Genomic DNA, 26,450 nt, shown 5'->3' on the forward strand with positions numbered 1-26,450 from the left:
CATAAGTTGGCAAATTTATACTTTGTCCTTCTTTTGGTGACCAGAAAAGTACTGTTTTTTTCAAGTTAAACATCCTTGTACAAATAATGGGTTAGTAGGTTGATTTGTAAGTAGACACGATTGGTAATCGGCACTGAAAAACCTATTACTTGGGAATGAGAGTTTTTACTGCGTTACTATATTTGTGTATTTCCTCATAAAGTATTAACAGTACGAATTTCTTACGATTAGTACCATACTAGGAAGAATTAATTCAAACTTGGGTAACATTCAAAATTTCAACATTATGAACTAAATCTATATATAAAAAGAGTAATGGCATAACTGATTGACTGACCTTGAATCAACGACCCGACAAAACGTCTGAAGCTAGAATCTTGAAATTTTGCATGAAGGTCAGCCTTGGTGCGTAGGCATGGGCTAAGGCTGGGTTTTTGGAATTTCGTACTAAAAAGATACGAAAAGTATTAAAATGTACCCAATTTTCATACTTTGTATTGGACAAACGAGCTAGAATTCTAAAATTTGGAATGAGAGTCACTGATGGAGTGCAGGATAGATGTAAAGTTCTAAAATTGTTCTATACTTCTAAAATGGTATGGATATGTGAACGGATAGAGCTAAAAACTAGATTTTTTATGAGAATCAAGTTTGGAAAGTAAATTTTGAAGGTAGTTTTGGAAATGTACTCCAAATGTTCGAACTGTAGTATATGGTACTAAATTTGGAATAGTTTGGTTTAGGTTGAACGGATGAAGCTGGTACATTCAATTTCGTATTGGGGTCTTTTTTGGTGGTTGGTTTGTGATAAAAACGTGGTTTTGGAAATGCGCACGAAAAGTACTAAATAGTACTATGTTTGGTACAATTTGGTAATGGTATTAGGTTTGGGGTCGCTGTTTATGGATAGCCAGGTTATATGGAGGTGGGTTCGGAAATGTGTACCATAATTGCACTAAAAGTACTGAATGGTACTTTAAATTTCAGAAATTTGATATTGGGGTCTCTGTTGGTATCAGGGATTGAGACATGGTAATGGTTTCGGAAATGTTTACTATAATTGCACTAAAAGTACTATAAAATTCTGAAATTTGATATTAAGATTACTAATGGAATCTGTGTTTGAGATTTGGCGGTAGTTTTGGAAATGCGTCCTATAATTGTTTGAAAAACGATGAAGCGATAGAGCCAAAATCCCGAAATTTAATCTCGATTGGTATTAGGGATTGAGATATGGTGGTGGTTTCAGAATTGTTTGAAAAGTACTAAGTGGTGCTATATTGGATACTGCGTGAAGGAATTCAAAAACGTTTATCAATTCGAAATGGTGTAAAACTATTACAGCTGGAATAAATTATACTTGCAATTTGTTATTCATCTCTCATCTGGGCAGCGCATTGCGCATTCAATTCAGTATCAGTGCATCTGTGGAACGTAAAACAACTCATTTTGTCTGCGAGCGGGAAAATTTTTCAAAATCAAAATTCGGAACGGAAATATATTTTTTTAAAAGCAAAAAAGAAAAAATAGTCCAGAAATAGGACAACAATGGAAACCAATCTAAAAATTCTCTTCCTACTTCTGACCGTGATTTTGCTACATAAATATGTCCATTCAATGGAAATGTGTGAGTGCCAATAAATAAATTGGGAAAATATAGTTTAAAAATCGGTAAAGGAAAATTTGTAATGCAAAAAATACACATATTAGATATTGAATAAAAAAATAAGGAAAAGACCCCAATAATGTAAAGGGCAACCTGATTACAAAACCAAAAATAATGTTTTGTTCTTTCCTATTTATGGACTGTTTCGTTTTAATTGTCTTTGCTGTATTAGCCAACTTTACAATAAAAGTGATCTATGATAATTTACCAACAGGTGCGCAGCAAAATATCCTGGTGATTTTTTTAAGGATTGCTTTAAAAATTATTTATGAACAGAAAATTATGTGAAAGTACATTGATTACGAAAGTACAAAAATTACACATCTGCATAGGGGACGGAATAAATGCAGTAGCCTGACCTCGACGAAGTAAATAAAAATAATTTTACGAAAACGATGTAAACGAAAATTTCCTGATTACGTTAATGTGAAGAGTGTAAATTCATTCAACAGAAATTTTTAATAAATTTTGTATTGAGTTGTTATTTTAATAACAGAAGTAACTAGAGAATTGTGCATAAGAAATAAGTGAGAAGCGATTGCTGTCGGACGGGGCTTAACAAATGATTACTTATCTACTATTAGTTAGTGGTCACGGCGTGATTATTTTTTATTGAATGCAAAACCAACACTACAATATAAACTTTTTTAATTACTGTGCAGGCGTAAATAAATTATGAAATATACTTCTAAAGTAATATCAATAATATTAAAACAAAGGAAGTTGAACAGAAAAAAATATTTTGAAGAAAAAATTTATTAATAGAATTAATTAAATAATATTATGTTGACAATTAATTTATAATAAGTAACACTTCTATTCAAAACGGTTAACACAAATTTTCTTTCGATTTTTTGTAATTAAAGTGGGTAAGAATTGTGAAAAAAAAACGAAATTTAAAAATCGAAAGTTTTTTTTTTTTCGTAGAATTTTGTATGAAATTGATTCGGAATGAATTTGCGAATTTAAAAATAGTAAAGTCTTAGTTTAAAATCGAATAATGCGCAATTTTTGTATAGTGTAGCTGAGTTACAGTTATTTAAATGAAGCTAGAATCTTGAAATATTCCATGTCGGTAAATGTTGGTATTTAGGGCTGAAATAAGGATGGGTTTGTGGAAATTCGAACTATGAGTGTATAAAATTACTAAATGATATTAAAAGTATCTGTCGGTTGGGCGGCATATATACAGGGTGAGATGAATAAATTGCAACCAACTTAAAACTGCTGCCGTTTTAAGCCTCTCGTCCGACACATGTTACAATTATTCCAGTGACAGCTCATTATATTAAATACAAAAGCATTTTGGTGAGAATTTTCCAGAAAAAAGTTATTCGTGATTGAATTCTAGCGTGATAGTGTGATTTCTTTATATTTGGCTGGAAAACTACTAGTGGCTATCGGTAGAGCACTCCAGCATTTAAATGTGAATAAATCTTTTGCGTCTCGTACCATCGCTCGTTACCCTGATAATGGTAGCGTAGCCCGACGTCAAGGAAGTAGACGGAAGTACATCTACATCAGCAGAAATGGTTCGAAAAGTAAAGAAACGACTTGATCGAAACCCACGTCGCAATGGCCTAAAAATGGTTCGTGAGCTGAACCTATAGCAATATTCCATTCGGCAAATATTGAAAAATGAGCTCGGAGTAAAGCCATTGAAATTCCAAAATTCCAAAGAAAGAAAATATACTCAAAATATTAAAGATTTGCTTCGTTTGGCCGAAAGTGGTAAACTGCCAAATTTGGTTTTCTCCGATAAGAAAACATTCGTTGTCCAGCAGTTTGTAAACAAATAAAATGATCGTGTTTACTAGCCAAAGAGGTCAGCTGAAAATGTGCACCTTTGGTTGGCCACCAGAACTCAAGCGCCGACCATGGTGATGATGTTGGCCGCCATAACAGCCGATGGTCGCTCTCCGCTCGTATTAATCGACCGTGGCGTCAGAAAAATGCCGTATATTATCGCGAAAATATTCTGGAGGGTGTAAAATACCAAAGTGTCGATCAACTCAAGCAAGCGTTTTGCCGGCAATACCGGAGAGCAACATTCGGGCAGTGTGTGACGGCTTCATTTGAAGCCCATAATTCGTGCCAATTCGAACAAATCTAAACTTATTCTAAAATGTGATGCTATTTCCGAAATTTTTAACTTTCATTCAATAAAATATAAAAAAAATGTAAAAATTATGGCGTTTGACTTTGTTGCAGTTTTTTTTTTATCTCACCCTGTATACTACAACATCGCCTGAATACATTTTTATACCCTGCACCATTCTATGGAGGGTATATTAAGTCTGTCATTCCGTTTGTAACTCCTCGAAATATTCATAATAGACCCTACAAAGTATATATATTCTGGATCAGCGTAAAATTCTAAGACGATCTAACTATGTCCGTCAGTCTGTCTATCTGTCCGTCCGTCTGTTGTAAAATTAGCATACGTGCATAGTTTAGCAGTAGGCAGGTTAAGTTCGTAAATGGGCCATGTCGATCCACGTTTTCGTATAGCCCCATATAACGGTACCTCCTGATATTCGGTATTTTCGTGATTTTAGCGTCATTATTTACCGGAATTATTTCAAATTCCGTACTGGAAGATCTGAATGGGTACTATAACCTATGACAAAAAAAAGTGGTATGCAGGTTCAGATCTTCGTGTAGCCCCCATATGACGGTACCTCCATATACTCTGTATTAAGTAGCATTGACCCAAAATGCCTTTGCAATGGTATTACACGAGCAGTAAAATACTACACAACAATTTAATTGAGGATACGATTATTACGGGAAGTATGTTGCTACCTCGGATTCCCTAATTACACTTCAAAAGATTGCGGTTTCCTGCGCGATTGGCATTTGCTACGAATAATATAAAACCAAAGGACAACCCCTTCCTATATGCGGACCAAATATATATATATATATATATATATATATATATATATATATATATACTAGCTGAACCCGGTGCGCTTCGCTACCCCTTTTGATTTTATATGCATGCAAAATTTTATTTACGAATATATGTTGGTTAAAAAAAAAAAACAAATTTAAAAATTAAAAAAAATATTGCACTACTTTAATGCGTAAATAACCAAAACCATTAGAAAAGCAGTAACATGACATACATACACGAAGGGTTTGTCCTTCGGATTTATTTATTACATAGCAAATACCAAGCGTGCAGTAAACTGCAATCTTTTGAAGTTGAGTGGCATTTCTATTGCAATTAGTGAATTCGAGATAGCAACATACTTCGCCGTAATAAGCGTATTTCAAATCAATTGTTGTGTTGTTTTTTAGTGTTAGCCTAAGGCGTTGTGGGTCAATGGTTCTTATTTCAATCATATCCCAATCTGATCCGGTTTAAATATAATTTTAAAAAAATTACTTTTACACCAAATTCCGCCACACCTTTCATATTTCATTGAAATTGGTGCGTCAAATATGTGAAATCGGCCGATAATATATATGGGAGCTATATCCAAATCTTAACTAATTTCCAATTAATTTGTCACATTTATTATTGTAACCAAATTCCCCCACACATTTTTAATTTCATTGGTATCGGTCATATATATCATGTTTGGTGCATAACATGTATGAAATCGGCCGAAATATATATATTAGCTATATCCAAACCTCAACTGATTTTAATATAATTTGGCAATTTTTTTCTGGTGCCAGATTTTGTCTCTCTCGCTTTGGGTGCATCAAATATGTGAAATCGGCTGAGTATATATATGGGAGCTATAATCAAATCTGAGCGTATTTGAATATAATTTGTCAAATTTATTTTTGTACCAAATTTAGCCACTCATGCCGAATTTCATTGGAATCGGATATACGTATCGTGTTTTGTGCATCAAATATGTGAAATCGGCGGAAAATATATATGGGAGCTATATCCAAATCTGAACCGATTTTAATATAATTTGACTAATTTATTTTCTAATCAATATCCTTATACATATTCCAAATTTCTTTGGAATCCAACATACATATCGTGTATGGTGCATAAAATACATGAAATCGGTCGAAAATATATATGAGAGCTATATCCAAATCGGAACCGATTTTAATACAATTTGACAAATGTATATTTGTTTTAATTTCCGCTACACATTCCAAATTTCATTGAAATTAGAGATACATAGCGTGTTTGGTGCATCAAATACATGAAATCGGTCGAAAATATATATGGGAGCTATATCCAAATCTGAACCGATTTCAATTTAATTTGACCAATTCATTTTGGCTCCCAATTCCGTTACTTATTTTAAATTTCATCACAATTGGAAATACATATCGTGTTTGGTCCACCATACATGAAATCGGCCGAAAATGTATATGGGAGCTATATCCAAATCTGAACCGATTTCAATATAATTTGGGAAATCAATTTTTTAGATAAAATCTATCACACGTTTCAAATTTCATTGAAATTGGGGATACATAGCGTGTTTGGTGCATCAAATTCTTAAAATCGGCCGAAAATATATATGGGAGCTATATCCAAATCTGAACCGATTTCAATATAATTTGACAAATTTATTTTCGGATTAAATCCCGTCACACATTCCAAATTTCATTGAAATTGAACGTTCATATTGTGTTTTAGGTATCAAATAAACGAAATCGGTCGAAAATATATATGGGAGCTATATCCAAATCTGAACCGATTTCAATATAATTTGGCAAACTTATTTTTATTCCAAATTCCGTTACGTATTCCAAATTTGGAGACTGTATCTTCAACCAATCAATAGATGTGTGCATATAAAATCTAAATTTTTGGGAGGTACCTCCGATTCTGATGCTATATCTCCAGTTCCAAGTGGAAATTCAAAAATGTTTATAGCCTATGTTACTTTCAGGCGATGTTGCAGTATATATGGAAATTTTTAGGAAAATCTATTCAGCGATTTTCGAGTCCATAAATTACAAACAAACAAACATACAAACATTTTCCTCTTTTATAGATATAGATATATATATATATATATATATATATATATATATATATATTTTTTTTTTTTTTTTTGTTTTTTTTTTTTTTTTGTCGATTTCACACATCTGATGCACCGAACACGATATGCATGTCCGATTCCAATGAAATGACTGACGGAAAAGGCTGGTGTATATTGTTTCCACAGAGGGAATGGTAGACTAGGTGCCGTGAAAATGAACTTAAAGATTCTGACAACTAGTGCTCAAAGGCTGGGTCTACTGGTTCTGCAAAGCGAGATGTAGATCAGGTGCCTCAAAAATGAGCTTTTTAAAATAAACGAAAAAAAAAAAAAAAAACAAGTAAGTTAGGCCGGGCCGAACTTTGAATACCTTCCACCATTTAGAACGAATTTGAACATTTAAAAATACCGAATATAGCAGTTATATTAGGGCCTGTACGACGTGCACCTACATAGGCATTGTTTGTCACAAGCCATTAGCAGATTCAAATTTGAAATTTTCTGTCACAGGCTGTAGCTTCCATTACGAACTTTAAATACGACATCTCAAACAATTTCGGTGAGTATTGTACCTAAAATCGTCAAAATACCGAATATAAGGAGGTATTGATATATGGGGCCTATACAAAGACCTGGACCTGCATAAGTAATTTTCTGTCACGGATCATTACGAACTCTTAATACGTAATTTGAATTTGCCAAAAAAACTGTTAACATTTTTAAAATACCGAATATAGCCGTTATATTAGGGCCTGTACGACGTACACCTACATAGGCATTGTTTGTCACAAGCCATTACCAGATTCAAATTCGAAACTTAAAAGAAACGGTGAATAATCGTCTTAGAATTTTACGCTGATCAAGAATATATATACTTTGTTGGGTCTAAGATCATTATTTCGATGAGTTACAAACGGAATGATAAAATGAATATACCCTCCACAGTATGGTGGAGGATATAAAAATAGGTAAGTGAACATATACAATCACATGTGGAGAATAGATCTTTTAACAGAGTTCAACGAATTACTTAAACAAATACTATTACAGAGACTATTTTAGATTACACATAAGCATCTCAATGGGTTACTGATTGCGAAATTAGTTCTTGCGAGAGATAATTTTAACGGTTCGAAATTCGTTTTCCACGAGGAATATTATAAGTAACTTCGCCAGTTAAGAAATGAGAGATCAATTAACAGTAAAGGATTTTCATAAGGCGGAAGTAATTTTGACGGGTTCCAATTAAGGCCCCGTAAAGCAAAAATCAGGAATTTTATCTGAATACCATTTATAAAAAGGACTCCACAGAATACATCCGTACTCTAATATTGGGCGAACTAAGCTTACAAATAATCTTTTGGTGACATATGGATCATCGAACTCTTTAGACCATGGTTTTAATGAAACCTAATAAAGATTTGGCTTTATTAACACATGAGTCAATATGTAAATAAAAACGTAGTTTAGGATCTAAGATAACACCGAGGTCAGTAAAGGAATCAACATTTTCTAATTTGTATGAACCGATAAAGTAGTTAGAATGTATTGGCTGAGATCTAAACAAGGACATTTTTTTGCATTTCTTAAGATTAAGGGACATACCGTTGGCATTGCACCAGTTCACAAGGGAATGTAAATCGTACTATAAGAAAGTCGAATCATCAAGGGAATTTATATACATGTAAAGCTTCACATTATCAGCATACATTAGTATTTTAGAGAATCGAATGTGATCCGGGAGATCATTAAGATACAGAACAAAAAGTAAAGGAACCAAATGACTACCCTCAGGTGCGCCAGAAGAAACAAAAATATTTTTTGAAAACGAATCATTGAAAATAACCTTTTGGGTACGACCCTCCAAGTATGATGAAATCCAGCCTAATAGAGCAGTCGGAAAACCCATAGTATCAAGTTTATATAGCAAAAGCTTATGCACTACGGTATCAAAGACTTTAAGCTAATGGAAGGAAATTTAGCTAATAAATAAGAAAAATATGAAAACTTTATTTTACTCATACACCAAAATTATATTGACTTCAAGCTCAGAGTTATTAGCGTACAAAATATGGGTATATTTGTAAAGTGGGTGTATTGATGAAGGATGGAGTAAGTTCATCTACATCTCCTTTGTAACTCGAGATGCACTCCAATGTCATAAATTGTCAATTTGCTTTTCGAGTCTATGGCAGATTTACGTTTTTGTATTATTTTCTTCCAGTTTGAAATTCTTCATGAAGTTCAGAAGTTTCCTCTGTCGAACCAAGGCTTGGATTATTTTTAGATTAATCCTTAAGTGTTTGGGTGATTTTTTTTTCCAATAGGGATCATTACCTTGTATAGAGGTATAATATTGAGTTAAAAAACTGGTTTGCTGATCAACAGATTTAAGAAATTTGCTTCCAATTCATCTGGCTGATTCTCTATGTTGGTCATAAATATTTAAGCTTCTGAAATCTCGATAATACATATCTTCCGCTTCTTCTGGTATGGAAGTCACATGCAAAACGAATACGATAAGTTTTGGGAAGACACAATACTACAATTTGGTCTTAGTGTTAAATCTTTATTCATTGCGAAAGCCTTGTTAGTAATGTTTCCGTTAATGATTAAACAACTGGGATGTTTTGAAAAGAAATCTCTTGCTATAATAAAATAGTTGTAGCCCATTGTGTTGCTGTCAAAGGCATTGTAAAAATAGATATAAAATAACCTCAAATAATTTTCTATAGACAGAAGAATGTTCAAAAAAGTCTTGTATAAAAGTTCTCCATTAAGGGTAAGAAGTAAGAAGATCACATACAAAGACATTTTGAGAATATTTTATCTATAGATTCACAAAAGATCGATTAGAAGTCCTCTATATAAAAAATACCTTAAAAGGGTATCTATCCATCAAGGAGTGTATTTAATGTCCGTTGATCTTCCTTCAATCTGTAGAAGAATTTATAAAAGCCCTATGAAGATCAAAAGTTATTCGATATAAAAGACTTTTTAATTGTATTTTGTAGCTAGAAGACCGTTAAAAGAGGTACTGCTAATAAATTGTCCCTCAGTGTTCTCAAACCTATTTCCGTGTATTTAATCGAAATCTTTCCCATTGGTTTTTCTTTATGATTAAGCAAGGATAATTGTTTGAGATTATTTTTGCATCCTATTTTCTAAATTAGTTTATGCTGAATATGCTAAATTTTGTAAGGAATCTCTGATTTTTTCCAGCCTATGATGCACTGCGACAAAAAATCATGGAGGCAGAAAGAGCCTCATCATTGGGTGGCAATGTTTGGCTATCATCGGCGGAAGAGAAGGCCAATAGTATATTAATGAATGCCAAGAGGGAGGAGGTGGGTGGGTTTATTTTTCCAAGATTTACATTTATTTTCCTCCTCAATCTTCTTCCCTAAACAGATTACCGAAGGTCTAAAAGATCCCACCAAATATCCCCCCGCAATGCATTTTTTCCAAGGCAAACAATTTTTGCGGCAAAGCGAAGTCTTCCGGATTATTCAGAAAATGCCCAAAGGAGCCCTGCTGCATGGCCACAACAAAGGTATGGTCACCTCGAAGTGGGTAATTGGCAATTTAACCAATTTGTATAATTTGTATACATGCCGCGATGTGAGTGGCCTACTGATCTTCACCTACGACCAAGCGCAGTGTCACAGCGAGATAACGAATGTGTGCTTGGAACGTGTCAATGCCGAGGATAAGCGAGTCTATGAAAAGCGTTTAGAGAAGCACATCAACATGTACACAATGCATCCGGAATGTGAGTGTTATTTGTTGTTGTTATTGTGACTGTTTGTTTTTGCGATTTGAATGGGGGCTTGTTCGTTTTCAGCCATGATCACCGATACCCGAAAATTGTGGAAGCGTTTTGAGAATATTTTCGTCAGCATGGATCAAATGTTTAAATATCAACCGGCATTTTGTAATTATCACAAACGTTTGCTGGAGGAGCTTTGCGAGGATAATATTATCTATGCCGAAATTAGGGCATCCTTGTCACCGGTAAGAAACTTGGAATATGGTATTTTATTTTTTAAGAATTTGAGAACTTTATTTTTAATTTACAGCTTTATGGAGATAATAATCGTACATACAACTCTTTGGAAGTGGCCACAGAATTGGAGAAAATCGTTGAAAGTTTCAAAGTGAAACATCCTGATTTCATGGGCATGAAAATAATTTATGCCAAGCGCAATAAGGGAACCGTTGATGAAATCGGACAGCGCATAATGACTTTCAAACAGTTGCAGTAAGTGTCATCGATATTTGAAAACTGTATTTTTTGAATGGACATGTGGATGTGGACATCGTGGATGAAGAGATAATTTTTGGAAGAATATTAGGGCGGAATATTTTCGAAGGTCTAACAGATCTTTGAAGACATTTTTTGAAGGACCATGATCGTGAATTATTTTAGAACTACAGGGTGAGATAAAAAAAAATTGCAACAAGTCAAACGCCATAATATTTCCATTTTTTTTTAAATTTTATTGAATGAAAGCAAAAATGTCGGAAATAGCATCAAGTTATAGAATAAGTAATCTATGGCACGAGTTATGGCCTTCAAATGACCAATGAAACCGTCACACGCTGCCCAAATGTTGCTCTGCGGTACTTTGGTCCATTCCCGGCGAAGCGCTCGCTTGAGGTGATCGACACTTTGGTATTTTTTAGTGCCAACCTTGCTTTCCAAAATACTCCAGACACAACAGTCCAACGGATTGGTATCCGGAGATTTTGGTGGCCATTGTGCGTTGGAAATGAAGCGTGGAACCTCATTTTGTAACCATTCTTGGGTGACGCGTGCTGAGTGCTGACCTCTTTGGCAAGTAAACAAGATCATTTGGTTTGTTTACAAACTGCTAGACAATGAATGTTTTCTCATCGGAGAAAACCAAATTCGGCAGTTCACTACTTTCGGCCAAGTGAAGCAACTCTTTAGCTCTTTTGAGTCTATTTTCTTTCGGTTGTGGTGTAAGTTCTTGCACTTTTTGGAATTTCAATGGTAAAGCCATTGATCTCATATTTCAATATTTGCCGAATGAAATATTGCCATATGTTCAGCTCACGAACCATTTTTCGGCCACAAGTCGCTTCTTCACTTTTCGAACCATTTCTGCTGATGTCGCTGTTTTCTTCCGTCCTCTTACTACGCAACCAGTATGACGGTAACAAGCGATTGTACTTAACAAAAAAGATTTATTCACATTTAAAAGCTGGAGTGCTCTAGCGATAGCCAAGAATTCACACTATCACGTTCGAACTCCATTACGAATAACTTTTTCTGGAAAAATTCTCACCAAAATGCTTTTGCACGCTTGTAAACAATATAATGAGCTGTCACTGGCTTTGAAATGACAGCAGTCTGAAGTTGGTTGCAGCTTTTTCATCTCACCCTGTATACCTAATCGTGAATAGAAGAGAATATAAATTAAAAGATTGACTGAGAAAAAATTTTGAAAAAAAATATCAGACATGTATTTTAGAGTACAATTTTTGAAGGACTATTAAAACTATAGTATTAAATTAAAACAAGTAAGCAAAGGCTACAGTCGAGCGGGGCCGACCGTTGAATTCCCTACAACACTACAATAAACGATACAGTTTATATAGGCGAGATACTCGAAAGAATTCCACAAGATATTGTGACAAATAATAAAAGAAAATCTTAAGGTTTCGTTCTCAAATTTTCGGATAATAGCAACTTAAACTAATTTGCTCATTTCCAATTTATTGGTAGATGTTGCACGTAGATGGTCTTCCTAGATCTGGAACCAATATTTCCCAAAGACCTATAATCTCTAAGAAGTGGCAAAAGATTAACATTTATTATTGTTTTTTGACTAAAACGCATCTATATGAGATACAGACATTTGACTATATTCTTCAACTAAATCAGCGTTAACGAAATAGTCAGAAGTGCGTCTTTCCTGCATTTGTGAATTCTCCAAAGAGTCGCTGGAATGGACATTTTCGTATTTTGTTTACAAAAGTTGGCAAACTATTTCACACATTGAATATTTTGGATGGTCATCCAAAATTGCTTGGCTTTTGCAATGTCCAGTAACCCCATTCAAATGTGCCTGAGGATCGGGCGATAATTACGACCTGCTGACAATTTTGCAGTTTTTTGGTCCATTTCAACCCCTAAATATATGGCGATCATCTCCAAAAAGAGTAGACTTCTATTCTGACCCTCATCTTATCCCCATGCAAAATTTCGTAAGGATCGGGCCATAAATGAGATCTGTATATGATATCCTGATATCCTAACTACTTAGTTTTGTTAGCTGTAGAAATATTACCAAATGTTTAATTCAAAATGAAAATATGCCAAAAATATGACAAAATTGAAAAAATATGAGAAAATTTTACAAAATCAATATTTTCATCTTTAGAGAGATATTTTTATGCGATTTTTTAAGACATTTTTTCTTTCCTGTGAAGAGGCCATTCTGAATTAATGAGAACTGTCAAAATCAGTTCAGCCGTACTCGACATATAAGAAATTTTTCAAGCATATCCCCTTTGATAGACATATATATCGCACATATTTTGCTATATATCCGATTTGAAGGATGTTAACATCAATGTAAAGATCAGATGTAACCTTTGATTGCTTTATGATTTCGGCGGCATTTAAAATATTCACGGTTTAATGAAAAATGTTGATTTTTTTCAACACAAAAGATATGGTCTATTTTACCCGCTAAATATTATCCGATGACCACCCAAATTAGTAGGCTTCTTCCCCGCCCTAAACTCTATCGACCTGTACAGCTACTGCAAAATCCGACATTTTTTCAGTATTTGGTCCATTTCAACTCCTAAACATTTGGCGATCATCTCCAAAAGCAATAGGGTTCTATTCTGGTCCAAGCCCCACCTACATTCTAAATTTCGTGAAGATCGGACCATAATTGCGACCTGTAGAGTGATTACAAATTAACATGGACAGACGGACAGACGGACGGACGGACATACATAGCTAGATCGACTCAGCTCGGCGAGCTAGGAAGATCCATATATACTTTCCTATGTGGGAAACCAATATTTCGAGGTGTTACATAATTTTTGGCCCAATCAAACTTATAATACCCCCAACACATAGTGTTGTAGGGTATAAAAATGTATGACTATGAAATCCATAAACTTGGATTTTTATGAAGCATTTTCGAATATGGATTTTTTAATTTAATGAACAATTTTTTGAAATACAAAATGTTCACAAAATTTTTGAAAGAACTACGAAAGCACAATTTGGTTTTTTAAGAAAAAAATCTTAATAACAAGAGCATCTTAATAACAATATTTCGACTGACTTCGACAGCCATATTCGGGGAAGCATATTATTGAGAACAGCAACAGTTTCATAGACTTTAAAACTGCCTAATTTAATTTTGTATAATTTTGTGCAAACTTTGCAATATTTGTATCAGTTCTGGATCAGGTGAAAAAATGGACAATATTCCAAACAAAGGTTCAAAATTTGAAGTAATTATAACTCTTATAAAATGCGAAATGAGCATTCGATTCTCTAAAATTTTCACACATTACAGTATTTCTACTAACAAAAGATGTGGTATTAAGATGGAATATGTCGGTCCACTACTCCATGTACCTCCCTCCCGCAAACGGTCAAAATTTTTAATAATTGTATCTCTTGTAATTTGCGAAATAAGCATCCGATTATCTTAAAATTTCACACATCACAATATTTTTTCCAAAACATAACCTGGTGTGAAGCTGAAATATATCAGACCACTTCCTCTGGTACCTCCCTAACAACGGGTCAAAATTTTGGATAACTAAGAAAATTCATATAAGCATCCGATTATTTTCAAACATAGCACATTAAAATATTTCTGCTAACACAAAACATGGAGTAAAGTTAGAATATATCGGTCCACTCCATCTGGTACCTCCCTCACAAAGAGACAAAACTTTGAATAACCAAAACGCTTATAATACGTGGTAAGCATCTGTACAAGATCTTAAATAAGGATGATAAATATCGGCACACTCCTTCTGGTATTTCCCCCACAAATGGTAACAATTTTCTATATCTTTATACCCTCCACAATTCTATGTAGGGTACATTAAATTTTTCATTCCATTTGTATTCATAATAGACCCTACAAAGTGTATATATACTGGATCAGCGTAAAATTCTAAGACGATCTAGCGGTGTCCGTCTGCCTGTTGTAATCACGCTATCTTTCGAACGAATTGAGATAAAAGGCTAAAATTTTGCATACATGCATAGTTTACCAGTAGATGGACCATGTGGGTCCACGTTTTCGTATAGCCTCCATATAACGGTAACCCCCGATATTCGGTATTTTTATGATTTTGGCGAAATTATTTATGGGAATCGTTTCAAATTTCGTAATGGAAAATCCTAATGGGTACTACAGCCTATGACAAAAATTTTTGTATGCAGGTCCAAATCTTCGTATAGCCTCCATATAACGGTACCTCCCGATATTCGGTATTTTCATGATTTTAGCGACATTATTTACCGGAATCGTTTCAAATTCTATACTGGAATATCCTATTGGGTACTACATCTTCGTATATCCCCCATATAACAATTTTAATTTAAGTGGTAGATTTTAGATTTTTCTTTTCTTGAAAAATTTCCAGTTTGTTCGAAATGCTGGAGGGTATTAAAAGTTCGGCCCGGCCCGGTCGAACTTAGCTGCTTTTTTATTTGTTATCTTTTATAATTTGCGAAACTTGATAACCTGAGATCTGATGTGAAATAGAATTCATCAGCTCACTCCTTCTGGCTCCTCTCACAATATGTTTAAATTTTGATTATCTATTCGCATAAACTTGGAAATGAATGTTGGATGTTCATCCCAATATTTGTTTTAATTATTAGATGAAGTGGAATACTTCGGTCCACGCACATTCCTTAATTTTCCAAAAAACTTAGGTCAGAAACGAATTGGCAACATTGACCCACTCCTTTGGAATCTTTCCGATTTAGGGTCAACAATTTGGATAATCTTGCGTTATGATTATAAAAATATATTACAATAAACGAACAGTTGCTGAGGGTATACATCTGTCGGCATAACCGACATATACTTTTAACTTGTTTTAATTGAATTAAGAAAGACATGTTACTATCGTCATGCGAAACCACATTCTAGATTGTAGCTATGTAATAATTAGTACTGTTTAGAATTAAATTGTAAAAACACCTTAGTTTTAATTTACACCAGTAGTTCGTGATATCAATACTCTAGTCCTAAAAGTAAAAAAAAATCCTGAAGAAATACATTTGTTGTACCTTTTAGCATTTAGTACCATTTGAATTTAATCATTTTTAGTACTCTATACATCTCTCCAAGAGAGACCCCTTCCCAAATTTAAGAATTTTACGGGATAGCACGATTTTCGTATTTTTCGTGGAAAATGTTAGATCTAGAATTATTATAAAATTTTATTATTATACATTACAACATTTAGTACTTTTAGCAAAAATTTCCGAAAACAATGTCTTTTCTGATGCTTTGCAAACAATGAGGACCCATAAATATATAGTGTAAAACTGTTAAATGCGAAGTACTTAGTACTTTTTAGTAGCTATTAAGCACGAATCTAATGCCTCCTATTAATTATGACCTACTTTTAAAATTATTAGACTCTTGCCCCAAAATTATGGAATATAAGCTCGAAAATATTTTTTAGTACTTTTTTTACCTGTTAGTATGAATTTTCCTCCCTTAAAATACCAAATTTCAAGAATCTACGCCAAGCCTTTTCTTCTGAGATTTGATGAGACAATCAGTCACTTACCTTAAATAATTAATAAAGTATTGTTTTATTCTCTCGCAAGAAAAGTACGCAGTCAATCTTAGTAGCAGAAGAATAATTTAGAATCTCTTCTCATTTTTTTCATATACGTCCACGTTTTGCATAATACACATAACACGTGGCGCCCAAATACGATTTTGGGTTCGTGAAAAGCCTTAAAACTATTTTATCTATGATCTATATTAAAAACAAAAGTAAAGTGATTGGCTGAGTGACTTAATACGAAATGTACTAAAATGTACTAAAAGTTAAGTAATTTGTGTTGGACAAAGGGAATGAGCTAGAGTTGACTAGAATAAAATTTGGAATGAGAGCCACTGATGAGGTGCAGGATAAATATACGATTAGATTTTTGGAAATTCGAACTTTAAGGTTATTATGTGAACGAATAGTGCTAAAATCTTGAAATTTTTGTATGAGAAATAAGGTTGAAAAGTAAGTTTGATATATTCATGAGATATATGGTTTTTGAAATGTGTACTTGGTTCGAACGGATGGAGCAGAAGTTTTAAAAAGTTTGTATTGGGATCCCTGTTGGTGGTAGGTTTGTGATGAAGAGGTGTTTTTGGGAATGTGTACTAAAGTGGACGAAAAGTATAAATAGCAGTAATAATTGATACAATTTGATGTTGAGTGAACAGATATCGTTCGAAAAGTTGCAAATGGTACTAAATTTGGTATTGGGTGAAGGGATAGCCCTGGAATCCCGAAATTTGATATTCAGGTTTCTGTTGGTGTCTGGAATAGAAAAATGGACGTGGTTTTGGAAATGTGTAGTATAATTGTTCGACTAGTGGTACTAAATTATGTATTGGGTGAAAGATAGACCTGAAAGCCCAAAAATTAATATTGTTAGTATCTGGAATTGAGACATGGAGAGATGTACTACATTTGTACGAAAGTTCTACATTTTGGTATTGGAAGAAGGAATAAAGCTAAGATCCTGAAATATAATACGGGTGTCACTGTTGGTGCCTTTGGATGAAAGAGCTGGTTTTGGATATGCGCACTATATTTGTACTAAATGCTACTAAATTTGGTAAGAGGGTGAGTTAAAGAGCTGAAATCCTGATATTAGAGATTAAGGTCACTCTTGGTATCTGAGGTTAAGTGGTACTAAATTGGGTAATGTGAAGGGAAAGACCTAAAATATTAAATTTTTTTTTATTGATTTTTTATTGATTTTGGGATTGGGATATGAAGGTGGCTTTGGAAATATGTACTAAATAGTACAATATTTCGTATTGGATGAAGGAATGAAGCTGAAATCCTGAAATTTGATATTGATGCCACTGTTTGTGACTGTGGTGCAAAATACCAGAAACGGAATTCTGAAATTTGATAACGAGGTCACTTTTGGTGTGTAGAGTGAAGGGAAGGAGATGGTTATCGACATATAACTGTGTGAAAAATATGGTAAGATTGGGTCTTAGAATAGATCAGGAATTTTGAAATTTGATATGGAGGCCACTGTTGGTATATATTTTTGAGATAAGATGGTGGATTTGGGAATGCATAATATGATTGTTCGCATAATAATATGCATAATATGACTAGATTGTAATAAATTTGCTGTTGAGTAAATGTATAGACCAGGAGATCTAGTGGTGGTTTTGCAAATCCGTACAATAATTCTTCAAAAAGTACTAATGGTACTAGTTTCGTATTTGTTATTGTTTAGGTAGATTGTTTGTACTAAATGTTACTAAAATTCTGAAAATTCTTTCCGAAAAAAGAATAACTAGAATAATATATAAAACCTTTACTCTGAAAATTTATTACGATATATAAGTTTTGATTAAGAAATTCTGTGAAAGTAAACAAATTGTGCATTTTAAGTACTAAAACGGACTAGACTTTTAGCTAGTGAATTGTAAAAGCTAAATTATTTTTGTCTTATTGTTTTACAGCAATGCCAAACCTAATTTCATTATCGGTTTTGATTTGATTGGTAATGAAGATGCCGGCGATCCTTTGCACAAATTTGCCAATGAATTGACGGATTTACCGCCCACAGCCAACTTTTTCTTTCATGCTGGAGAGACAAGTAAGGTCCGATTTTGAACGGATAACAAACAAAATTTTAATCTCGATTTTAATTTACAGATTGGTATGGCAAAGCCGATTGGAATATGATGGATGCCCTGCTGCTGAACACCAAACGTATTGGCCATGGATTTGCCTTGCCCAAACATCCCCAGCTGTGGTCGACCATCAAGAAACGTAACATTGCCATTGAAGTGAATCCATTGTCAAATCAAGTTTTGGGCTATATTTGGGATTTACGAAATCATCCGGCGTCGTTTTTGATAGCGGAAAATTTTCCCATCATCATTTCGTCCGATGATCCTGGTGTATGGAATGCCAAAGGATTAAGCTATGATTTCTATTATGCCTTTATGGCATTTGCCCCGGCCGAAGCGGATTTAAGATTTTTAAAGCAATTGGCTTTGAATTCGATAAAGTAAGACACATTTATTCTTTTTTTCAGAGAGGAAATAGAAACTGGCATATGTTTTATTTTTACAGATATGCAATTTTAACCTCCGAGGAACGGCGTAAAATGAATCGCATTTTCCAAAAGAAATGGGAGGAGTTTATTTACAATATTATAAATATGAAATTTTAGATATTCCCATGTTCAGCATTCCAATATTTCGTAATGAGTTAAAAAAAGATAAAACAATCAAAAAGAAATTTATTTATTTTTTATTTGATTGTAAACTTAAGAGGTAAGCAAAAAGGTTTTATTCTTTAAAAAAAAAATAATTTATAACATACTAGCTGGCCCGGTCCGCGTTGCCGGCCCGTACTTTTAGTCTTTAAAGCTTAATAAATCACAGATCTGACTTATGTAGGCGGCACAATTTTAATTATAAGTAATGTCTTGATTATGAATAATGACTCCATGACTAAATATAAATTAATATTCATGGAAAAAATTATAATTACCGTCGGTTTTATATTTATATTTTAAATAGCATGATCTTATTTTTCAGCTATAGGCTCTAATTTGAGTGTTAAATACCTATATGATAAAGAACATCTATAATAGCCCCATGTGAAAATTCAGCTCAATTTTTGATATTGTAAAAAGCATTCAAATGAGCTATAATTTGAAATTTGTATTTCCAACGTTTAAAATCCCGTACTGCGTGGTATTCAGTTTTGTCCACCTCATACTTGAGGGCAGAATGTTGTCAGAATAGCCAAAAAAATACTCTTTTGCTCCGATTATCGTAAGATGGGCAATAATTGTTTGTTATTTAAATTGTGCGGTGGAGATCCAATAAAGTTACTTTATAATTTCGTATTTTTTTTCATGTTTCTGCCACAATTTCCAACTGAATGAGTCCCAGATGGACATTTCGGAGTTTATTTCATATAGACGTACATCCCAAATCTACGTTCCCAACCAATATTCTCTTGGGGGTTACAAATTCAAAAGAATATCAAATTTTCTTTTCTAACCACACATTGGTTGGGAAAGTGGACTTGGGGGTATGCTAATGTGAGGACTATACTTAAATAAATTCCTATGAGGATAATTATCTGTAAGATGATTTTCTACCCCAGGGTTTTTTACCCCAGGTAGCCTCAAGACTAAGATGCGCACTTTCCCCAAAAATAAACTTTATAAAAAGAGGTTTTCTTCCCCCTTAGAAACAAAGATGTCAAATAAGTGCCAAAAAATGAAAAAAGTGGCCAAGACCCCGAAAATACCTTAAATCATATGATGGTGATACCAAAACGTGATAATTTTGCAAAGATGGTTTCTTCTTAAATTATCAACATAAGCTAAAATTAGTACGAAAAATATGGTTAAAATGGAGAATATACTTGAAATCGGGTTGTTACGTTATCAGGGGTTATGATCCATATAATGACCTGCCAAAGCGATTAAAGGTATCTTGAATGTTTAGGTAGAATTTCTATTTTGCGTTCTTTATGGTCGGTATTTGACTGATTGCAGTCCCAATGTATTTTGCATTTGTATTCTCATTTGACAATTTATTGTCATATGAAAGAAGTAGGCCAACTTTTGAATTAACCCCATAACGCTTCTTCGGTCATTTTTGTTTGTTTAAATGTGTTCGCATCTTCCAGCTGAAGCTGTATTATTTTGAAATTCGATTCCATTGAAAAATTGTCGATTTTTCCCGAGTTAGAATTTTCATATAAAGCGACAACGGATAAAATTGTTATTTATAGATTTTATGTATTTATTGGGTATTACGAAACAAATACATAAAATCTCTAAAATATCAGTTTTATCCGTTGTGGCTTTATACTACCAAAAAAAAAACCTACACATCATATTAGAATTCAAAAAAAAAATCACTACAAATGTACATTCGAAAATAGTAAGTCAAAATGGAAAAAAATGCAATATAAAACATTACTATTGTACATTTTAAAAAGTCAAAATGAAAATGTTGAAATTTCACATTTTTACTCGATTTTTTTTTGGATTTTATTCTTTTCTGCCAAGAGGCAATTCCGAATTTGTCTAAATCGTTAAAAATCAGACCGGCGGTCTTTATGTTATAAGAGTAGTAACTAACACAACTTTCTTTTACATATAGAGAGATAGATTTAAAAGTAGGCGCGTTCCTCAGCCCCTAAATAAGTACGTAGGGTTGGATGGAAAGCCAACAGCATCTCGTGTAATAATTCTCAAACGATATCTTCACTATTTTGGCAAATATAAAGATTTCAGATAAATCGTAATAGTGGGCGTAAAAGGAGGCGTGGTCAATATTTTTTTCTTTAAAAACCTAACTCGGGGTATGAACGAACGTTTGTACAAAAATTATGCAAATCGGTCCAGCCGTTTTCAAACTGATTCCGTTACCAACAAACAACAATTGATTTTTATATATATAGATTTATTTCTTAAAGTATGAAAATATCAACTTTATTAAACTTTATTCATATTCAACATTTCTCAAGTCTCTGCAAACTACACATATCCTTGGCATACCATCCGTGTAGACATTTCGGCACCGGCCCATTGGTATGGAAACACATCGGCCCAATTCCTAAAGGTCTTTGCACACAGTACCAATAGCCCGACCTTATTTTCATTGAATCCACCCCAAACATAGAGGCCAATATAACTCCATCATCTTCATCATGGGCATTTGGAGCGGGCACAAATATCGGTTCACTGGGATAACAATTATCTTCACACCATGTCAGGCAGGTTTTGTTAACGACGTCGACTTTGATTAGCTGCAATAGATGAAAAGAAAATTTAAAAACAAATATTCTTCAAAAATTCATACCTAAAAATTCGCATTTTTCTTGTCTCTTAGTCTAAAACATCTACATTTTTGGTATTAAATTCCTTTAACATTTTTTCCCCATTAGTCTTTTGGAGTTTGACAAATATTCATAAAAATCAACGTTTATTGGTTTGTAAACCTTGAAAAATATATTAAACACAAGTTAAAAAATATCAGTTGGTTTTGTCGAAAGATATATAATCTCAGCTTTTGTTTGATAATAAAATATATTTTGATTTGACTATTCAAAATGTTTCCCTTTATTGGGATGGTACCGAATGAGCGAGCCAATATTTTCTATTTTGCATACGACCTAAGTTTGATATAATTATTGCGACGTTTCAGGTTTGAACGATATCGACCACTACCTCTCCTTTATTCGTATACAAATCCTTAAGAATATCCTCTTTTGTTCTAAAATTCCTTCTAGAAATGATCTAAAATACATATTTTAGTCCCAAAGTCTCAAAAAAAAAAAAATATTCTTTAAAAATATATTTTCAAAATTCACCGTTTATGGGTCTGTTGGTGTTTGAATAAATATTCTTATAAAGACCACGTTTATTGGCCTGAAGGTCGTTAAAATATTCTAAAACAAGTAAGCAAAGGCTACAGTCGAGCGGGGCCGACCGTTGAATACCCTACAACACTATAATAAACGATACAGTTTATATAGGCGAGATACTCGAAAGAATTCCACAAGATATTGTGACAAATTAAAAGAAAACCATCAGGTTCCGTTCTCTAATTTTCGAATAATAGCAACTTAAACTAATTTGCTCATTTCCAATTTATTGGTAGATGTTGCACGTAAATGGTCTTCCTAGATCAGGAACCAATATTTCCCAAAGACCTATAATCTCTCAGAAATGGCACAAGATTAACATTTATATTGGTTTTTGACTGAAACGCATCTACATGAGATACAGACATTTGACTATAATCTTCAACGAAATCAGCGTTAACGAAATAGTCAGAAGTGCATCTTTCCTGTATTTGTGAATTCTCCAAAAGTCACTGGAATGGACATTTTCGTATTTTGTCTACAAAAGTTGGCAACTATTTCACACATTGAATATTTTTAGATGGCCATCCGAAACTGCTTGGCTTTTGCAATGTCCGGTAACCCCAATCAAATGTGCGTAAGGATCGGGCGATAATTACGATCTGCTGACAATTTTGCAGTTTTTTTGGTTCATTTCAACCCTAAATATATGGCGATCATCTCCAAAAAGAGTAGGCTTCTATTCCGACCCTCATCTTGTCTCCATGCAAAATTTCGTAAGGATCTGGCCATAAATACGATCTGTATATGATATCCTGATATCCTAACTACTTAGTTTTGTTAGCTTTAGAAATATTACAAAATGTTTAATTCAAAATGAAATATGCCAAAAATATGACAAAATTGAAAAAATATGAGAAAATTTTACAAAATCAATATTTTCATCTTTAGAGAGATATTTTTATGCGATTTTTTAGACGTTTTTTCTTTCCTGCCAGAGCCCATTCTGAATTAATGAGAACTGTCGAAATCAGTTCAGCCGTTCTCGACTTATAAGAGATCTTTCAAGCATATCTTCTTTGATAGACATATATATCGCACATATTTTGCTAATATCCGATTTGTTGGATGTTAACATCAATGTAAAGGTCAGAAGTAACCTTGTGATGGCTTTATGATTTCGCCGGGATTTAAAATATTCACGGTTTAATGAAAAATTTTGAATTTTTTCAACACAAAAGATACGGTCTATTTTACCCGCTAAATATTATGCGATGACCACGCAAATTGGTAGGCTTCTTCCCCGCCCTAAACTCTAGCTACATGCGAAATTCCGCGTCGATTGGTCTATAATTGTTTCGTTTTTTCAGTATTTGGTCCATTTCAACCCCTAAATATTATGCGATCATCTCCAAAAGAATAGGGTTCTATTCTGGCCCTAAACCCACCACCATTCTAAATTTCGTGAAGATCGGGCCATAATTGCGACCTGTAGAGTGATTACAATTTAACATGGACAGACGGACAGACGGACAGACGGACGGACGGACATACATAGCTAGATCGACTCAGCTCGGCGAGCTAGGAAGATCCATATATACTTTCCTATATGGGAAACCAATATTTCGAGGTGTTACATAAATTCTGGCCCAATCAAACTTATAATACCCCAACACATAGTGTTGTAGGGTATAAAAATCCAGATTTATTGGTCTGTTGTTCTGTTTTTTTACGGCTTTATTATTCCTTAAGAAATAAATATTATTGGCCTGTTGATCCTTCGAAGAATATTCTTTATACAACGTGTCCTTGAAAAAAGTATTCTTAAAAATCCAGATTTATTGGCCTGTTTGTCTTTGAAAGATATTAAAACTCTATGATAATCCAAATTTTTGGCCATGTTAAAAAATCCACGTTTATTGATCTGTTGGTGCTTCAAAATTTTTTTAAAAATCAATTTTATTGGTCTGTTGTTGCTACAAAAAATTCCCGAAAGAACAATTTTGTTTTTGAAAAATATATTCTTAAAAATCTACTCTTTATAAAATGTTGGTCTTTGAAGAATTGTTTTAAAACATACAATTTCACTATCTGTTTGTCATTGACCTAGAAATGATCTAAAAATACATATTTTTAGTCCTGAAGTCCTTAAAAAATATTCTTAAATATTCTATTTTTTGTGCTAAAGGCTTTAAATTATAAAATCCGAATTTTCTAAAAATATTCTTAAGAATATCCTCTTTTGTTCTAAAACTCCTTCTAGAAATGATCAAAAAATACATATTTTTAGTCCTAAAGTCCCTAAAAAATTTTCTTAAAATATTTACTTTTTTGGTGCTAAAGTCTTTAAAATATATTTTCAAGAATCACCGTTTATGGTCTGTTGGTGTTTGAAAAAATATTATTAAAACATCCACGTTTATTGGTCAGAAAGTCGTTAAAAATATTCTCAAAAATCCAGATTTAATTCTCTGTTGATCTGTTTTGTTTTTTTTTTTTTTTTTGGTTCGACGGTACTTTATTTGGTTTATTGATAAATATCTTTAAGAAATAAATAATATAACTACTAAAAATTCCGAGTTTATTGCCCAGTTAGCTTTGAAAATATTCTTGAATAATCTACATTTGTTGGCCCTTTTAAAAAATGTTTGATAAAATTCACTTTTATTGGTCCGTTGGTTCTTTGAAAATGTTCTGAGAAATTTGTCCGGTAGTCCTCGAAAACGATATTCTTAAAAATCCACTTTTTATAAAACGTGGTTCTTGAAGAAATATATAAAATACCCACGTTTATTGGTGTAAGAAATAGATTTGAAAAATCCACGTTTATTGGACTTTGAGTCCTTAAAATGTATCCTTAAACATCTAAAGTTCGCAGATGGTCCTTGAAAATATTTCAATTTTTTTCGAGTCACCCCTTGGTGCCTATGAATACTGCCGTTATTTATGCGTCAAAAAAATTATATTGTAAAACACTTTTATATATTACCGTTCCTGGGTTATCAGCATCCACATCTGAACTTATCGCGTAGAAGTATTGATAAGGTTTAGCTGCAAAAATTTAAAATTAAAAAAATCACACAAAATTATCAACCCATACCTAAATAACGTTCATATTTATGCGTGGTGTTTCACAACCGAGATCACAAAGCAGTTCCGGCCTTACAAATATGGGACCATTTTGCGTATGATACGCCTCCGCTTTGGTATTCGCCAGTGTAATCAAATTCTCAGACCACTCATATTTATCGTTTTTCGCCGTAAAATTATAATCATCTTTGCCGATTTCGGGATTATTATTCACAGTAAAGTTGATGTCTTCATATTCCGTTTGGAGCGTTTCAGTTTTGGTGTTGCAGTCTTGAACTGATACCCGACAATGTAAACGATTTCATTAGCCTTTGTCTTCGTCCCATTTGACGATTTTGTTCACAATTCGCCGTCATTCGCCTTACTTGCCAATGGCAAGACAATCTCAACGGCCTGCCACGAAAGAGTGTCGCATAATTCGGATTCGATTGCATGTTCATCATCGATTCCAAATACATACAATTAATCATTTCGGGATTTTTATAACAACAAATATCAATGACCACATGATCATCGCGTTCGTACTGATTTATAATGTGGAGGTAGAAAAATGGATCGGATTGAAATTTATGCACCACTTCACCGCTTCGCCGATCAACCAAATAAAACAGACAGGGCTTGTTGTCGAACCATTTTAGGCAGGCTGAGGTATTTGATTAAAGATCTGGCCCTTAATAATTCCGGTAACGATACGGACAAGGGTTGTTCCACAATTACGAAATAATGTTCGGTTATGCCGAAAGTGTGCATATAACCCGATTCAGTTTCCATCGACAAGGAATTGTGCCTTCACATAGGCATTTTCAACATACCCTCGCCGTGTGGAAAACAAATAATGTTGTAGACTGGACCGGATTTGTTTGATGCCATACCCAAATTATAGACCGTGCCATTAGACATAACGTTGGATGGGAGGTGTGATTCACCGACACCTGTGTAATCTGTAACACATATTCGACCCTCGGTTGCCAATGTGCGGGGTTTATTCTGAAAAGGCGAAAGAAAAGGAGATAATTTGAGAATATTTGGTTCTGTGGAGCGTGTTCGTGTTGCCATCAGTATACAACCATATACCCACATACATGATA

The 26,450-nt window shown here is 33.6% G+C and overlaps 1 protein-coding gene and 1 pseudogene across 2 annotated transcripts; one reads left to right on the forward strand and one right to left on the reverse strand.

The window, feature by feature from the left end:
• The first annotated feature begins 1,420 nt into the window (after positions 1-1,420).
• LOC131807007 (adenosine deaminase 2-like) lies at positions 1,421-19,159 on the forward strand. 2 transcript variants are annotated; one of them, XM_059132017.1, is made up of 9 exons: positions 1,421-1,627; positions 1,839-1,880; positions 9,862-9,986; positions 10,051-10,411; positions 10,484-10,653; positions 10,719-10,900; positions 18,390-18,526; positions 18,586-18,943; positions 19,009-19,159. In XM_059132017.1, exons 1-9 carry the CDS (start codon positions 1,549-1,551, stop codon positions 19,106-19,108), a joined length of 1,554 nt encoding a protein of 517 aa, XP_058988000.1. In that variant the 5' UTR covers positions 1,421-1,548; the 3' UTR covers positions 19,109-19,159. The 2 variants fall into 2 exon arrangements, with proteins under 2 accessions (XP_058988000.1, XP_058988001.1); XM_059132018.1 differs by lacking the exon at positions 1,839-1,880.
• Positions 19,160-21,417: 2,258 nt separating this feature from the next.
• On the reverse strand, positions 21,418-26,418 carry LOC131807001 (carotenoid isomerooxygenase-like; annotated as a pseudogene).
• Positions 26,419-26,450: the final 32 nt, after the last annotated feature.

The sequence above is a fragment of the Musca domestica genome, unplaced genomic scaffold (genome assembly GCF_030504385.1).
Source record: "Musca domestica strain aabys unplaced genomic scaffold, Musca_domestica.polishedcontigs.V.1.1 92, whole genome shotgun sequence".
Lineage (NCBI taxonomy): Eukaryota > Metazoa > Arthropoda > Insecta > Diptera > Muscidae > Musca > Musca domestica.

Excerpts from the sequence above, each read along its gene's own strand:
- LOC131807007 (XM_059132017.1), top strand. The coding sequence starts at position 1,549 with ATGGAAACCAATCTAAAAATTCTCTTCCTACTTCTGACCGTGATTTTG. Across the intron at positions 1,881-9,861 it reads CTATGATAATTTACCAACAG|CCTATGATGCACTGCGACAA; the intron begins GTGCGCAGCAAA and ends GATTTTTTCCAG. Across the intron at positions 18,527-18,585 it reads CTTTCATGCTGGAGAGACAA|ATTGGTATGGCAAAGCCGAT; the intron begins GTAAGGTCCGAT and ends TTTAATTTACAG.